Source organism: Bos taurus, chromosome 4 (assembly GCF_002263795.3).
Source record: "Bos taurus isolate L1 Dominette 01449 registration number 42190680 breed Hereford chromosome 4, ARS-UCD2.0, whole genome shotgun sequence".
In the NCBI taxonomy this organism is placed as follows: Eukaryota; Metazoa; Chordata; class Mammalia; order Artiodactyla; family Bovidae; genus Bos; species Bos taurus.
Window position 1 is genome coordinate 104,964,861 of NC_037331.1, and position 18,348 is coordinate 104,983,208.

General features: G+C 44.1%; 1 protein-coding gene across 1 annotated transcript in view; it reads left to right on the forward strand.

Moving 5' to 3' along the window:
- The first annotated feature begins 6,674 nt into the window (after positions 1 to 6,674).
- WEE2 (WEE2 oocyte meiosis inhibiting kinase) overlaps positions 6,675 to 18,348 on the forward strand; it is a 28,115-nt gene continuing 16,441 nt past the window's right edge. The window contains exons 1-3 of the mRNA XM_002687075.6: positions 6,675 to 7,759; positions 14,416 to 14,612; positions 16,851 to 16,902. Of these exons, the coding sequence (XP_002687121.1) occupies positions 7,415 to 7,759; positions 14,416 to 14,612; positions 16,851 to 16,902 (594 nt within the window). The 5' untranslated portion in view covers positions 6,675 to 7,414. The remainder of the gene's footprint in view (positions 7,760 to 14,415; positions 14,613 to 16,850; positions 16,903 to 18,348) is intronic.

Consider the following 18,348-nt stretch of genomic DNA (forward strand, 5'->3'; position numbering starts at 1 on the left):
AGAAACCTGTATGCAGGTCAGGAAGCAACAGTTAGAACTGGACATGGAACAACAGACTGGTTCCAAATAGGAAAAGGAGTACGTCAAGGCTGTATACTGTCACCCTGCTTATTTAACTTATATGCAGAGTACATCATGAGAAACGCTGGGCTGGAGAAAGCACAAGCTGGAATCAAGATTGCCGGGAGAAATATCAATAACCTCAAATATGCAGATGGCACCACCCTTATGGCAGAAAGTGAAGAAGAACTAAAGAGCCTCTTGATGAAAGTGAAAGAGGGGAGTGAAAAAGTTGGCTTAAAGCTCAACATTCAGAAAACTAAAATCATAGCATCCAGTCCCATCACTTCATGGCAAATAGATGGGCAAACAGTGGAAACAGTGGCTGACTGTTTTTTTAGGCTCCAAAATCACTGCAGATGGTGATTGCAGCCATGAAATTAAAAGATGCTTGCTCCTTGGAAGGAAAGTTATGACCAACATAGACAGCATACTAAAAAGCAGAGACATTACTTTGCCCACAAAGGTCCATCTAGTCACGGCTATGGTTTTTCCAGTGGTCATATATGAATGTGAGAGTTGGACTATAAAGAAAGCAGAGTGCAGAAGAATGGATGCTTTTGAACTGTGGTGTTGGAGAAGTCTCTTGAGAGTCCCTTGGACTGCAAGGTGATCCAACCAGTCCATCCTAAAGGAGATCAGTCCTGGGTGTTCATTGGAAGGACTGATGCTGAAGCTGAAACTCCAATACTTTGGCTACCTGATGCGAAGAGCTGACTCATTTGAAAAGACCCTGATGTTGGGAAAGATTGAAGGCAGGAGGAGATGGGGACGACAGAGGATGAGATGGTTGGATGGCATCAGTGACTCAATCAATGGACATGGGTTTGGGTGGACTCTGGGAGTTGGTGATGGACAGGGAGGCCTGGCATGCTGCGGTTCATGGGGTCACAAAGAGTCGGACATGACTGAGCAACTGAACTGAACTGAACTGATGAAGGCAAAACTTCAGTGTGGGGATCTTATCATTGGATCAGAAGTAGGAAGAAATGACTGAGAATGTTTGGGAAAATTTTTTGGGACTTCTTGTCTCTGTGCACTCTCTCTTAGTTGAGGGAGGAGCTCAAGATAAAGTCTCCTTCATGGCTCTTGGCTTTGCTGACCACCCTTGTCATGGGAGAGCTTCCCTGGTAGCTCAGCTGGTAAAGAATCTGCCTGCAATGAAGAATGACCCCGGTTTGATTCCTGGGTCGGGAAGATCCCCTGGTGAAGGGATAGACTACCCACTCCAGTTTTCTTGGGCTTCTCTGGTGGCTCAGCTGGTAAAGAATCCACCCGCAGTGCAGGAAACCTGGGCTTGATCCCTGGGTTGGGAAGATCCCCTGGAGGAGGGAAAGGCTACCCATTCCAGTATTCTGGCCTGGAGAATTCCATGGACTGTATAGTCCATGGGATTGCAAAGAGTCAGATATGTCTGACTTTCGGTTTCTTTTTGATTTGTCTTGGGAAGAGGGCTCTTAGAAGCAGGAACACCCGGGACCCCTGGATGGGTCCAGGACTGGGACAGCTGCACCCGTCTTTGGACCTGCTCTAGGCCACAGCCGCTGAGGAACTGTCCAGGTTGCTAAGTAACACATGTCACATGTCCGTAATGAACGTGTTCTGCTTTTCTCTAAGTTATTGCAAGTTTCCACCCCAACACCCCTCCCCCACCCCCACCAGGGTTGAAGCAACATTTCCGGATTTCTGGTTGTGATGAGAGACTGAGCAAGATAAGTTCAAGGAAGACAATGGGGTTGAAGCCTGAGGGATGTTCGAGATATCACTGCCTCGACTTCCTATTTCCTCAGTGACCTGGCAGTGACGCCTCTACCTGTTAACGAGGCCCGCAGGCCCTTTCCTGAAAACCTTGACTGCTGCTCTGTTTCCTCTGTGGTTGTCGTTCAGTCGTTCCGTCGTGTCTGACTCTTTGTGACCCCATGGACTGCAGCACGCCAGGCTTCCCTGTCCTTCACTATCTCCCTGTTGCCTCTACCGGGCACATGCTGGAGATAAAGGTCAGCTTTTCTCCTCTTCCCAGAAAGTCTGGCGGTAAAAACGCCCAATTCTTACCTGGGAAACCAGACCCCCCAGTGGTTCCCAGTGGGAGAGTCCTATCAAATACACCATGATCCAACATTGGTATTTTTTCAGAGTCTGGATTGACTGACTCACTCTTAATTCAGTCTTCAGGAAAAAATGTGGCAGAGCTTCACTTTAGCTTGTTCAAACGTTTTTTACATTTCTCCTTCCGGATTGAGGAGATCAGGTCGTCATGTCCCTTCTTGAAGCAATAGACTCTCAAATATTTCCCATGGCCTTAGTTTTACTTTTGAAAAGGAACGGTATGCCTTTTCAATGTAAATGTAAATTTCTGCTGCTGCTACTAAGTCGCTTCAGTCGTGTCCGACTCTGTGCGACCCCATAGACGGCAGCTCACCGTCCCTGGGATTCTCCAGGCAAGAACACTGGAGTGGGTTGCCATTTCCTTCTCCAATGCATGAAAGTGAAAAGTGAAAGTGAAGTCGCTCAGTTGCGTTCAACCCTCAGCAACCCCATGGACTGCAGCCTTCCAGGCTCCTCCGTCCATGGGATTTTCCAGGCAAGAGTACTGGAGTGGGTGAAATGTAAATTTCTACCTCTTGCAAATCCGACTGGAATTAGCTGGATTTTCCTGCTTCTGTTCTTCCCATCAGAGATTGTCAGCGATGTTCAGAGCCGTCAAAATTGAAGTTTGGTCAGAGCTCTGAGTTTGGGAGCTTTCTCATCACTCAGCAGTGTCAGTAGAATGAGAGCTTTCCCCAGGCACGTGGTTTGGGGAACCTGGCCCTGAGATTCAAAGATGAGTTCCTCCTTGTGTATCTCACTCCTGAGGACATGACTTTCCTGCTCTGCAGAAATCCTTATAACGATATGAGAAATGTTTGAATTAAAAAAAAAAGTCCAATACTGAGTACTTTTAACAAAAATTGAGATACATTAATTTTATTTTCCCAAGTCCATTCAAAAACAGCTTATGGAACACCCATAACGTGTTCCACTTTAAGAGAAAAATCCTTCCCTCGCTTTTCCTCTTATTGCCACAGATTATTTGGGTTCCCCTTCTGACGTCTCATCTCAACTGTGATGGGAAGCTTTGTGCCTGGGATGGGAGCCTATTAACACGCGCTGAAGCAAAGATGCAATCTTGCACAATGTAAAGAGGATAAGGACAAAGAAAAGAGTAAAGTGTGACACCAAAAACAACAGGGCTGTGGACCAGACAGAGATGTGCATCTCCAGGGACCCTTGGGCCATCAAGGTCAGTGACTGCCCAATCCTGACTGTTCTATTTTCCAGATTGGGAAAATTTTTTTTTGTACTTGTTATTATAACTAGTTGGGATTTCCAGGTGGCACTTGCCGGAAAGAACCTGCCTGCCAATGCAAGAGATGCAACAGACGTGGGTTTGATCCCTGGGTTGGGAAGAGCTCCTGGAGGACGAGGTGGCAACACACTCCAGTATTCTTGCCTGGAGAATTCCATGGACAGAGGAGCCTGGCGGGCTACAGTCCACAGGCCCACAGAGTCAGACACAACTGAAGCGACTTAGCACGCATGCATGCATTATAACTAGTTATATCTGAGGCCTTAGCGACAATCATCAGTTCAGTTCAGTTGCTCAGTCATGTCTGACTCTCTGCAACCCTATGGACTGCAGCATTCCAGGCTTCCCTGTTCATCACCAACTCCTGGAGCCTATTCAAACTCATGCCCATTGAGTAGGTGATGCCATCCAATCATCTCATCCTCTGTCATCCCCTTCTTCTCCCGCTTTCAATCTTTCCCAGCATCAGGGTCTTTTCCAATGAGTCAGTTCTTCGCATCAGGTGGCCAAAGTATTGCAGTTTCGGCTTTAGCGTCAGTCCTTCCAATGAATATTCAGGACTGATTTCCTTTAGGATGGACTGGTTGGATCTCCTTGCAGTCCAAGGGACTCTCAAGAGTCTTCTCCAACACCACAGTTAAAAAGCATCAATTCTTCAGCACTCAGCTTTTTTTATAGTTCAACTCTCACGTCCCTACATGACTACTGGAAAAACCATAGCCTTGACTAGATGGACCTTTGTTGGCAAAGTAATGTCTCTGTTTTTTAATATGCTGTCTAGATTGGTCATAACTTTTCTTTCGAGGAGCAAGTGTCTTTTAATTTCGTGGCTGCAGTCACCATCTGCAGTGATTTTGGAGCCCCCAAAAATAAAGTCTGTCACTGTTTCCACTGTTTCCCCATCTATTTGCCATGAAGTGATGGGACCAGATGCCAAGATCTTAATTTTCTGAATGTTGAGCTTTAAGCCAACTTTTTCGCTCCCCTCTTTCACTTTCATCAAGAGGCTCTTTAGTTCTTCTTCACTTTCTGCCATAAGAGTGGTGTCATCTGCATATCTGAGATTATTGATATTTCTCCTAGCAATCTTGATTCTATCTTGTGCTTCCTCCAGCCCAGCATTTCTCATGACATACTCTGCATATAAGTTAAATAAGCATGGTGACAATATACAGCCTTGATGTACTCCTTTCCTGATTTGGAACCAGTCTGTCGCTCCATGTTTGGTTCCAACCATTGCTTCCTGACCTGCATACAGATTTCTCAGGAGGCAGGTCAGGTGGTCTGGTATTCCCATCTCTTGAAGAATTTTCCGCAGTTTATTGTGATCCACACAGTCAAAGGCTTTGGCATAGTCAATAAAGCAGAAATAGATGTTTTTCTGGAACTCTCTTGATTTTTTGATAATCCAACAGATGCTGGCAATTTGATCTCTGGTTCCTCTGCCTTTTCTAAAACAAACTTGAACATCTGGAATTTCACAGTTCCACATCTCAAAATTCCATCTGGAATTTCCACGGTTATGTACTGTTGAAGCCTGGCTTGGAGAATTTTGAGCATTACTTTACTAACATGTAAGATGAGTACAATTGTGTGGTAGTTTGAGCATTCTTTGGCATTGCCTTTCTTTGGGATTGGAATGAACTGACCTTTTCCAGTCCTGTGGCCACTGCTGAGTTTTCCAAATTTGCTAGCATTTTGAGTGCAAATTCATCTGCTGAGTGCTAATACACGGAAGGTGAATGGCACAAGTTTCTGATAGAATTACTACTGATAACATAAGATCTAGGTCATCATGATGGCATAGTTGCCGCCCTAGGCAAACAGTGCAGTCCTAAATAAAGATAATTCAGAATTCAAGCAAGGCAGAGAGGAAAGGCAGGGGTGATGGTGAAAACAAATGGACCAACCCTGTGCTCTGCCTGCAGGCCTGTGATCCAGACTGTTTCAGGTTAGTCTCATCCTCCCTGAGAGCAGAACCAGTGTCCAGCTACCCTGGAGAGGTGAGAATGACTAGTTACGACCTCAAGAAGGGAAAATTGATAGCCACCAAGGCTGTAGTGAAGGAATTATATCATATGGCCTCCTGGTTTGTAAACAAGAACCCAACTCCAAAGCCCAGAATCTCAGTTAACAGGAACTTCTTTGTGAAAAAGTGAAAGCATTAGTTGCTCAGTCATGTCCGACTCCTTGTAACCCCATGGACCCCACCAGGCTCCTCTGTCCGTGGAATTCCCCAGGCAAGAACACTGGAGTAGGTTGCTATTTCCTTCTCCAGGGGATCTTCCTAACCCAGGGGATCTTCCTGAAGACTCAGGGATCAGACCCAGGCCTCCTGCATTGCAGGCAGATTCTTTACCATCTGAGCCACCAGGGAAGCCTGTGGGATGCCAGCTCTCTGACCAAGGTGAGCAGGGAGCTACGCTGTTGAATGATCTGGAAAGTCGGCATAGCAGGAGGGACCGGGAAGGACAAAAGAAGGCTTGGGTGGTGTGCACACCTAAAAAGCTGGGGCATGAGAAGGTGTTTAGCTGAAAAGACACTTTCGTATGCCCCTAGTTACTCTTCTCTTGGATTAAGCTCCTCATGAGTTCAGGTGGGGAATAGGAAGAGAGTGAGAGGGGAGAAAGGATTGGAAGGATTGGTAAAGAGAGAGAAGGTGAAAAGTGGGTGCCAAGTAATGGGTGACCGAAGACCATCAAGAGATGGGACAGTGAGTTTGTTTCATTCAAGAGCAAACCCAGGACCACCCTGGGGGTCCAGTGGCTAAAAATCCCTGCTGTCAATTCGGGGGACCTGGGTTCGATCCCTGGTTGGGAGCTAGATCCCACTTGCTGCAGCTGAGAGTTGGCATTCCACAGCTGAGACCTAGCACAGCCAACTCATCCTCACCAGTTCTCTCACTTTGGGTCCACATCTGTCATGCAAGTACTTTTTCCTGTCCAGTCCCTCCAGAGTCTCCCCTGAGGGCACCAGGGGCTCATTACATCATTTTTGTTTTTCACAGATTGCTTTCACACGGTTTCTCCTATAAAATGATATCAGTGGCCTTATTTTGCTCCTCAAAGTGTTTTTTATTTTTATCCCCCACCCCCCATAGGGACTACTCTGAGAAAGAAATTGAATAACGTATGTAAAAGATATCTAAACAGTAAGAAAATACATTTTACAAAATAAGGCATTTGGGGCCCAAGTAGTCACCATTTTCTAGTAATACATTTATCTGTTTCTGGGTTGCTGATCTTTCTACCTTTCTTTTTTCTTTGGGGTATAAAAATGTGTCCAGTTCTCTAAAAGCTTTAACTGCTCATACCCAGGGGTGAGAGGAGAGTGTGGAGATGCCTGAATTAGGACAGTTGTGTCTGGTAGAGATCTCAGGTATGTGTCTGTTAGAGAGATGAACTCCAGCCAAGATACGTTAGCTGCCGTTTGACGATTATTATGCTATCCAGGTGATACTGAATTCTAAGGAACTGCTTTTACCCACTGGGCGGGTGGTGAGTGGGGGGAGAGAAGAGGGCTGTATTTCTAAATGGGAGGTAGAAAAGAGTTGATGTCTTTCCAATAATAAGCTTGTTCCTAATTAGCAAATGTGTGTTTTTAAAAATTAATTGTAATATTTTATTGTTAAGTAAAATTACAGATACCAATGTGTATGTTTAAAGCCATGCTAAAGTAAAGAATCCAAGTGGCTCCCTAGTAGTTGGTAGCACGTGGGTTCAGGGAGACTGCGGGAGTTCTATACATAAATTGGATTTAATTGCTCAAAAAGTTACTGCAGCCTTCTTTAATCAGAATGGAAACAGGGAGAAGCTGAGATCTTACAGGTGCACGGTACTTAAGTGAGAAAACCAACGGCATGTCTCTGTGTAGCTGTTAGTTGGCCGAAGAAAAGCAGGGCTGGAACTGGGGAACGTGTCAGCTTACATTCTCTCTCCTCCTTGTTTCAGTAGCTCTGTTTCCTTCTGCTAGGCCTTCTTGCCCAGGTGGTAAAGCTCTTTGGCTGAGATGGGTGACCACAATGAGAACAAAGAACTGAAGCAGAAGTTAAACTTTTCCTGTTGTGAAGAGGAGCATGAGAACAAGGGGCAGGAGGAAGCACAGGAGAGCGAGGAGGCCCAGACTCAAACCCCAGAGAGGCCTAGAGGTCAGGATTCAGAGGTGAAGCTCACACCTCCCAGGACGCCCCTTGGTAACGAATATGACCTCAGCGCACTTTACGAAAGAGACCAAGCGAGTCCAGATCAGGGTCTCAGGACTCCAGTGTCACACTCCCTCGCACGCCCTGAAACACCACCAGCCCCACCAGACAAGAGCGGGCCGTCACACTGCGAGAGCCCCTTCACTCCCAAAGTAAGTCCACGATGGGGGGAGAGGGAGCCAGGCCACCTAGGCCTGTGGTCCTTCAGTTCAGCTGATAGAGAATGAGGGTGCAGTCCTAGGCGTGTGACGGATGTGCTTCATGCTCTGTATATGTCTTCAATTATGTATTTGCTGGTGAAAATGAAGAAGAGTCGAAAGTTACCAGAAAACAGAATTAAGTATCTTGCCAGCTGTCTACTGAAAACCATTGCTGTAGGCCCCAGATAAATCTTGGATGGGGAAAACTTTCCTAGTGAAAGAATACTGGATCTGGAAAAAATAGAGGTCTATAGGCCAACCTGTACTCTGTTGTTGTTTAGTCGCAAAGTCATGTCCAACTTTTTGTGACCCCCTACGAGGCTCCTCTGTCCATGGGATTTCCCAGGTAAAAATACTGGAGTGGGTTGCATTTCCTTTTCCAGGGAATCTTCCCGACCTAGGGATCAAACCCATGTCTCCTGCATTGGCTGGCAGATTCTTTACCACTGAGCCACCAGGGAAGCTCAACCTGTACTCTACCTATGAGAAAACCAAGGTCTTAGGAGAAAAACTGGCCTGTTATTCAGCCAATGGGAGCGAAAGGACTGGATATGCAATCTTTGGAGCTTAGTCTATTGTTCTTTATATTATGCCAACTAGCTGTATTTTTCTGTGATTATTTACTATTATTGCCTAATATGTTTACCTCACTGTTTGAACATATATATATCTATATATATCTTTGCTGATGCTCTTTTCAGAAAGAAGTCCTCACCCTTTCTTGGTCTAGTGATGAACAGGCTCTTATAGGTGAACAAAGAGGTAATGTTGATACTACTTTATAACTTGAGGATGGCAACAAGCAAAAGTCCCGAGAAAGCATTTTCCTTTCTCTTTTGCTGTGCTTGGTCTCCTATTACATCATGCATTCTATTAAAGCTAGGATTGGACAGGGGTACCTCTGATAGACTGGTGCCATGGCACAAGAGCCTTAGGCCTGGAATTAGCTCTGCTTCCTGCTGGCTCAGCTTGAGGCACTTAAGATCACGGCAATAACATCTCTGCTTCCAATGGCAGCACAGTCACTGTCAGAGGTCTCCTTTGTACCTGCTGAGGGTGGTTGCCACATCTACCAGGAAATACCAGGCTTCTTGTCTGAGTGGTAGACAAATTACTTTCATACCTTCATGCATCCACCTGTGGGGTTTTCAATGGTCCCTATAACCAATCAATCATCCATTTATTTTTTGAGAACCCACTGTGGGCTGGGAGCATATGGCAGTCTCCAGGAGGGGAGATGTGTCTGCAGATACCATGTGGTAGGTGATTCAGGAGTGGTCAGAGTTCTCCGGGTGGATTGTTTCTCAGTGGCTGGTCAGGAAAGAAATGAAAGTAAAGCAAGTATAAGAAGGTCAATGAAAGTTGGTATGGCTTTAACGCTTGGCATTTAGGGGGAGAGTGGATACAGAGCATATGGTTCTGAGCAAGAGTGCCCAGGCAAGGAGACGGCGTGGTATGTGTATTTTCATTCATTCGCTGAAGACTTTTAACACCTTGATATGCTAGCAGACCTTCTGCTGATAAGCCACACACTGCCTCAGCAAGTGCCTGCAAAATGGTGTGAGGCAATAGCTCACTGTAGTTTTGACTTGCATTTCTCTAATGATTAGTGATGTTGAACATCTTTTCATGTACCTCTTGGCCATCTGTCTGTCTTTTTTTTTTTTTGACAAATGTCTATTCAGGGCTTCTGCCCAGTTTTTGATTGGATTGTTTGTTTCAGTGATATTAAGCCTCACAAGCTGTTTGTCAATTTTGGAGGCTAAATCTCTTGTCGATCGCATCATTTGCAAATGTTTTTTCCCTATCTGAGGGCTCTCTTTTGATTTTGTTTATGGTTTCCTTTGCTGTGCAAAGGCTTTTGAGTTTAATTAGGTCCCCTTTGTTTATTTTTGTTTTTATTTCCATCATTCTGGGAGACAGATTGAAAAAGACATATAAAAGTAAGCAATAATAAGTTAAGAGCAGGTATGCCAGAGGAGTGGTAGTGTGGTGAAAATTAATGAGGCATGAAGTCTCAAGACAGCCAGGAAACCTTTCCAAAGAAAGCAATGTTTGAGAGCAATCTTACAGAATGAGTTGGAGTTTGCTAGGAAGAGAAGGATTGAGCACTCAAGGCCAAGGGAAAAATACCTACTGAGTCCTGGAGGGAAAATATCATGCCTCACCTGGAAGACTACATGTTATCCAGAGCAGCAGGGGTCTGGGTGTGCGAGGGGGCGGGTAGAGGGGCAAGAGTAGGTAGGTAGGTAGGAGCTAGACCAAGATTTTATCCTGAAAGTGTTGAGAGAGCCATTAAGTGGTTTTGATCAGAGGCATTTTTGAGAAATCATGACTTTCATGTGAAGGATGGAATGGAGTGGGAGAGACCAACGAGGCAGGGCAGTGTTCACAATAGATCTGTTGAGAAAAGAGAAGGGCCTTTTCTCAAAAAGGCCTGAACTAGGACAGTGGTGGATTGTGGTAAGCTGAGAGATGTTTAGGAATCGGTAACTGACTTGATGGAGGGGTTGCTGGGAAAGGAGTGGTCTCAGGCGCTGTGAGGTTTCCTGCTTGTCTGATTGAGTAGGTGGTACTTTGAATCAAGGTAGGTGACATTAGAGGATGTATAGGTTTGGAGAAAGAGATATGGTGTAAGTTGTTGGATACATGGCTCTGCACTGCAGGAAAACAACCCCAGTTGGAGAGCTATACTTGGATTTCACCGGCATTTCAGAAGCTGTTGAAGCCATGGGTGTGTTTAAGTTTATGTAACCTGTCTGCCAGAGTAAGAAGAGAAGTGGTACAAGTTAGGAACTCTAGAAATACCAAGATTTAAGGGACAGAAAGAAAACAGAGCCTGAGAGGGAAACTGGAAAGCAACTGAAAAAGTACACACTTTATGAAAAATATAGCTGGGATCAAGATCAGAGGAGAGAGGCCAGGGTGATGGTAATTGGTGATGTTATACTAAAGATGGGCTTCCCAGGTGGCTCAGTGGTAAAGAATCGACCTGCCAGTGCAGGAGATATAGCAGATGTGGGTTTGATCCCTCAGTCAGGAAGATCCCCTGGAGAAGGGAATGGTAACCCACTCCAGTATTCTTGCCTGGAAAATATCATGGACAGAGGAGCCTTGTGGGCTACAGTCCATGGGGTCGCAAAGAGTTGCACGTGACTGAACACACAACACACGTATACTAAAGACAGGGATGCAGAGCAAAGGAGGATTGGCTTAACTCAGCCTTGCTGCAGGGATAGGACCAGAAATCATGTGAAATGACCAGGTCACCATAAGGCCTTCCTAGCAAAATTATCTAGATATAGAAGAGTTTCCTTAGGGGGTAGCAAGTTCCCTGTGGCTAAATGTGTGGAACACTAGTTGACGACTAGTGTAGGAATACTGTAGCAGGGATTCGAGCATCAGGAAGCTAACAGTTGGTTCAGTTCAGTTCAGTTGCTCAGTCATGTCTGACTCTATGCGATCCCATGAATCACAGCACGCCAGGCCTCCCTGTCTATCACCAACTCCTGGAGTTCACTCAAACTCATGTCCATCGAGTCGGTGATGCCATCCAGCCATCTCATCCTTTGTCATCCCCTTCTCCTCCTGCCCCCAATCCCTCCCAACATCAGGGTCTTTTCCAGTAAGTCAGCTCTTCGCATCAGGTGGCCAAAGTACTGTAGTTTCAGCTTCAGCATCAGTCCTTCCAATGAACACCCAGGACTGATCTCCTTTAGGATGGACTGGTTGGTACTGGGCCTTAAAAGTCTTTCCCAGTCCCTGTGATGTTGTGTCTTATGGGAGGTTGCCACCTTCTCTCACCATCTTCGGAAGTCAAGGAGCTATTCCCCAAATTTCCTTTCTCTTAATCACTACTATAAGAGCTGCTACTTACACAGAACTAGCTATACTCTCTGGGACACACTTTTGCTTTCCACCTGGTCCTCTTTCCATGTTTTCAGTCTGTTTTATTTCCAAGCAGAGCTCATTTTCATCATAAATCTTCTTGCAAACTGTGTTCTTTTGGATTTCAAAAGGATTACTCATAATTCTGTCACTCTGGCAACAAAATCTGTATTAATATCTTTCCCTATATTTTAAGTGGTGTTCACAAAATCAGCCTTCATGTTTCTTGACTAGGAATTCCGGTACTGTCTGCCTTGATACGAACACTTTCCCTTACTTTTAGCTGAAAGGTTTCTAGGCCCTTTTTGTTGTCTTCGAATTGCAGCAACTGGAATTTTATGTGCACTGTTCCAGGAGCGGGTGCCCTACTGCTTCGTACGTGACAGGTGTAATTTTATTTTCTGTGATAATCAGCATCACACACACACAAAATTGTTTCAGAAAAATGATTTACTATAATTCTAAATTCGCTTTCTGAATCACATTGACCATTGAGAAATACCATATTGTATAGTTTTTATTTCTTTTGAACCAATACTCAACCCTTACAGTAAACTTATGGGAAAATTGATCGTTGTTGATGGCTTTGAACAATGATAGCCCCAAGGTTGTTGACCCTCTGAACTCTAAGACCTATGTAGTTAAGTCGCTCAGTCATGTCCGACCCTTTGTGACCCCATGGACTGTGTAGTCTACTCTGTCCATGGGATTCTCCAGGCAAGAATACTGGAGTGGGTTGCCATTTCCTTCTCCAGGGGATCTTCCTGACCCAGGGATTGAACCCAGGTCTCCTGCACTGCGGGCAGACGCTTTAACCTCTGAGCCACCAGGGAAGCCTAAGACCTATGTAAGCCCTTATCAAAACTCTTCACTGAGTCCATTTTTCCTTCTTTTAAAACAATGTTAGGTTACTATGTGTACTCTGTTGCTTCCTTCATTTCTGCTTCTATCAATCATTTGATGAGTATTTATTAATAAGTTCAGGATACATTCCTTGTAGACTCACATCTTTAATTACCTTTTTATGTAGTGAGTCATGTTGTAACCTAGCTTCAGCTTCTACACTCAAAAATCATGGGCAGAGACAATCAAAATGGTAAGAATTCTTTCTGAAAGAGCCTCACAATACAATGGCTATAGTTAGTCACTCAATTGTGTCCTACCCTTGGTGACCTCATGATCCCTAGTCCGCCAGCCTCTTCTATTCACGGAATTCTCCAGGCAAGAATACTGAAATGAGTAGCCACACCCAAAGATTGAACCTGGGTCTCCTGCATGGCAGGCAGATTCTTTACCATCTGAGCCACCAGGGAAACCCAGAGTAATTATACTGTGAGGTAGTATCTTGGCCCCAGGGTCTACTACTGTCCTCTTGAATCTATACCACAGCCATTCCTCTGGCTCCTGGTGCTTAGGTCATAATAGCATCCTGCTGTCTCATCAGAATTGTTTGATTTCTTACCTCTGTGGTTTGATTTAATTCTGGTTAGGTTTTAGGCTGGTGCTGTTTCACTGTACCCCACTTGGAGTGGTAAGTCCTGCATGTTTTCCTATGGATTAGTATGCTAGTTACAGCCCTTGCAGAGCCTTGCATCTTAAGGGCTTAGACTATTCCTTTTCAATCTCTCTACCCCATTTCATGGAGCTCCTCTCAACTGGTGCTACATTTTAAGTGCAATCGGAAACTTCTTCCATGCTTAGTCTATGAAATCTTTCCCTTACAAAGTGATTGTGAGCTGCTGACTAGTGGACTTCATGTTTTTTAAGAGCTGGAATTCACCCTTCAGCACTTAGCCCAGGTCTCCAGAATTACAGGCAAATCCTTTACTGTTTGAGCCACCAGGGAAGCCCACCTGCTACTTGCTGCTGCTGCTGCTGCTAAGTCGCTTCAGTCGTGTCCGACTCTGTGCGACCCCATAGACGGCAGCCCACCAGGCTCCCCCGTCCCTGGGATTCTCCAGGCAAGAACACTGGAGTGGGTTGCCATTGCCTTCTCCAATGCATGAAAGTGAAATGTGAAAGTGAAGTCGCTCAGTCGTGTCTGACTCTTAGCGACCCCATGGACTGCGGTCCACTAGGCTCCTCCATCCATGGGATTTTCCAGGCAAGAGTACTAGAGTGGGGTGCCATTGCCTTCTCCGATCTGCTACTTAGTAGGCAACAAATATCGGTATGAATAACTGAGGGGAAATTAAAGTATACACTCTGGGAGCCAAAGTGCCGGGTCTTTTAGAGTCATTTTTGTTTGTCTAAGCTTCAGTGTCACCTTTAAAAAGCTGGAGGTAGGACTAGAACTGGTGGTCTCATAGCTGGCTAACCAGAATCGCCCAGGGGAAGCAGGTGGAACTTGACACAAGTACAGATTGCGTGAGAGTTGTACACCGGTGTGAATGTACTTACTGCCACTGAACATACTGAACGTAACAGTTAAGTATGGTTAAAATAGTATGTTTTATATTCTGTGACTTTTACCACAATTAAAAAAAAACATTAAAATGAAAGTACAGATTGCTGTTTGGATCCCATGAATCAAAATGTCTAGAGGTAGTCTGGGGATCTATATGTTTCACAAGAGGACTAGTCACCATGCAACTAGTTTGCACTGCACCAGGTACCCTCTAAGATCCCTTTCAGTGTTAACTACCTAACTGATACAGAATCTTTTTTTTTTTTTTTTAAATTAACTCCATTCTGATGTGCCTTTTGTCATCCTCATTCAGGGCCAGGTGAGCCAGTCAATGATTTCTTCAACAGGGAAGCCTCTCCCCCGAAGCTCTAAGCATCTGAAGCTCACACCCGGCCCCTTCATTGATGAGATGACCTCATTGGCTCTGGTCAACATTAATCCCTTCACTCCGGAGTCCTATAGAAAACAATTCCTTAAATCCAATGGCAAGAGGAAAACCCGTGGCGATCTGTAAGTGTCCTGTTGCTATGACTCTTGAGAACTGGTCTTAACTATTGTCAAAAGGAAAGGAGAGTGTTAAAGACTAGCAACAAACAATGTCTGTTTGAATGATAAACATTATGTTTATATATACCCTCCTTCCTAAATGTCAGTGTTGGCTATAACCTTCTTCATCACAGAGATCCTAACACCTTTCCATAATGAAAGAAAGAAAGAAAGAAAGAAAGTGAAGTTGCTCAGTTGTGTCCGACTCTTTGCAACCCCATGCACTGTAGCCTACCAGGCTTCTCTGTCCGTGGAATTTTCCAAGCAAGAGTACTGGAGTGGGTTGCCAGAAGTGCACAGTAAAATGCCTTCTCTTGAAAGAACAGAGCAGAGTAAGTGAAGATCTGACTTTAATATTAGGAAGTGTAACAGGCGGTGGAATTGCTCTCAAGGGCTCCCCTCTGGTTACTATGAAGCTTGCAGTTGGGGAAGGTGTCGTTCTCATTTCAGAGAGTACATTGCTGTTTTGAATTCAGTGGTATGACTGGCAATGAGAGCTATAGAGCCAGAATTTGAACTCCTCTGCAGGTGATGGAAGATTGGCTGAAGAGAAAAAGAGCGTTGCTTTTGGAGGTGCTAATAGATGGAAAGCTGACTACACTATTCTAGAAAGGTCACTCGGTGGCAGAAATTGACTACATAAGGAGTTTGCAGATTACTCAGGGGCTTTTTTTTTTTTTTTTAAAGTGACCCTATCCATATTGGAGAAGGAAATGGCAACCCACTCCAGTGTTCTTGCCTGGAGAATCCCAGGGACGGGGGATCCTGGTGGGCTGCCGTCCACGGGGTCGCACAGAGTCGGCCACGACTGAAGCGACTTAGCAGCAGCAGCAGCAGCATCCATATGTGAGGGAGTGAAGGGGTACTTGCTTTCATTTTTATTTATTTATTTTTTGGCAGCATATGGGATCTTAGTTCCCTTACCAGGGATGGGGGAATCTGTGCCCCCTTCAAGGAAATGAGGAATCATAACCACAAGACCATCAGGGAAGTCCCACAAGGACATTTCTTTGTCTTCAGTGCTGCTTTTTTTTTTTTTATAGAATGGAAGCACCTCTAAAACAGGCCAGTCTTTTGTGCTCAGATGTACTTGGCAAAATAAAGGTAGAGCTAACAATCTTAAAGTCTACAGAGCATTTAACGTGTTGTGTTCTTTTGGAATCAGTGACCCTATATTAATCAGCCTTGTAGCCAGAACAGGCTTCTCTCAATACTGTTTCTTGGATCTTAAGTAAATAGGACTCGAGCACAAGTACACTGGATCTATTCTTGTTACTGAGTATTCCACTGGTTTTTAGCTCTTCAGGATTCTTTGTAAACCTGCAGAGTGAATGGACTCATCTCTCACTGATGCTAGCAGGAAAAGACTGCTGATTTGAATTCCTGACCCTGAAAGTGATAACGCTTTCATAAAATCACTTAGTGATTCTGAGAGGGTATTTTCCCTTCTTTTTCATTGTGGTGGTGTTATTTTATAAAGATTAGAATGTAGTATTAAATTTAAGTCACAAGTTTGCCTGCATCAATTTCTTTGTGTGAGTATAATCTCCTCCATTTGCCATTTTGACCCTGTCCTTGTCCAGAAAAGAAACCTAACTGATCTAGAAACTGAAATTTTGTTTAAAGATTCCAGAATGCATCTGCTCGTGCCAAAAGAGAATATCCATTAGAGACTTCAGCTTATTGAAAAGTAATTGAAAACATCTTAGCTAGGATTAGAGTGCATTTTGCTATGCCTACAGTCAGCTTGTGAACCTAAGACAGGCCAGGCTCTGGAGAGGCAAGCATGGCAGGGGACATGTTATACTGTGGGGCTGAACAGCCTTAGAGTTCCTCACATGTTCTGTAAGCTCTCTTGACTCCATCTAAGCATACCTTGTTCTGTTTGTCTGAAACCCTTTTTCTTTTCTCTTAGCTGGTTCCTCCTCATTTTTGGAATCTTAGCTTATATATCCTCTTTTTTGCAGAAAGGCTTTTACTTTCAAAATAGAGTACATAGTACTGTCTAGAGTATTCTTCATATCTTGTTTTTAATACTGTCCTAGGTTCTTGTATTAAAAACTTCTGTTTATTCCTGCTTCTAAATATAGACTGAAGAGGGAGAATAATTGTCTTACTTACTTGTACTGTACCCAAACCCAGCACAGTACCAGGGTCCATAAGTGTTAATCATACACTGATAATCATTTTTTTCCCCCCAAGTGAGGAATCCAGTCCAGGAGAAGGCAAGGGAGAACAAGGGCTGCCTGCTAAGGTGAGCACTGCTCTTTGGTCCAGATGTTGTAACACAGCCATTTCATTCTAATACCTCTTCTTTCTCCCTCCCTCCCTCCCTCCCTCCCCGAACCTTGACACTTGTAGTAAATATGTCTTGCAGGTGAATTTATCTGGACTGTAACCAGGGTCTATATTCTTAGCTAGTTGTTACTTTATCAGACAGTGTCTAACATCTATACTGCTGAATCATTACCTTGGACTATTCTTAAATTCAAAGCTACTGTTTCTGTCTTTGATCTGGGGGAAAGTTCTGTATTCCTGGGATATAGAAGTAAAGGGAACATCAAGATATCTAAGGTCCAAAAAGGAAAAAAAAACAGAAAAATAGCGTAAAGCCAGAGGTTTATATGTAAAAGTTTTAGCTCTTAAATGTGTCAATATTTATTGATTTTATAATGTTCACAATCTTTGATCTAGTATCACTCATTTGATAATCTAAACTAAGAAAATAATGCCGTAAATATTACCACCAGAGATGTTTGTTTCAGCCTTAACTGTAAGAGCAGAAAAAGAAAAGAAAATAGGGAAAGTACCAAATATCCAATAATGGAAGAATGGTTATGTAAATTAGACCATAAAGTCAGTGGAATATTAAATTGCCATCAAGGTGACATGTTGGACATAGGCATGTTTTCATGATATTATAATGTTCAGTGTCCGTACAGGGCAGGGAGGACAATGGGGAAGGGGCGATATGGATAGTAAGCTGGTACTTGGTGTCTGAGATGAGGATATAAGGGAGCAGGTAAGCACTACCAGAGCCTTCAGGCCTCTGATCAGAGGTGAGGATTCCTCATGGGAAACAATTAGGTATGTCTCATTCTATGGCATCATTTCACAAAAATAATCTTACTGATAGAGGAGACAGAGAAAGGGCGGGCAGCTGGAGCAAGTCCAGAGGTGGAGGAAATTGAGCTTGAGACTGGTAAGGGCAAGGGAAATTATCGATCTTGTTGATGAAGACTGACTGGGCTTGGATGTTGAAAATGAAGACCTGGTAAGAGTCAAGATTTTTTAAACATTTAAAGTTAGAAGGAAAAAGTTCTTGCTAATGGAGATATTGGGAAAAGGTGATTTCACAGGGATGAATCAGTTTGGACTGAGATTCTTATAAATCTATGGATATTTCCATCATCAGCTACTGTTTACTGAGAATTTATATATATTCGTGATATATGTGATTCTCATATAATATTTGAAAGGACCATGAGACATAGTTGCTCTGATCCTCATCTGACAAATGAGAAAACTGATACAGGAGTTCAGTGACTTGCTCGAGTTCCTTACTTAGCAATGAGTGATGTCACGGTTGGCCAGTAGGGGGAGCGGTTGCTGCAGCTGAGCACACAGTCTGAAATAAATCAATTTGACAATTTTGTTCTCTAGACTAAGGCTTTGGGGGAAGCAAACTAAAAAGTATGTT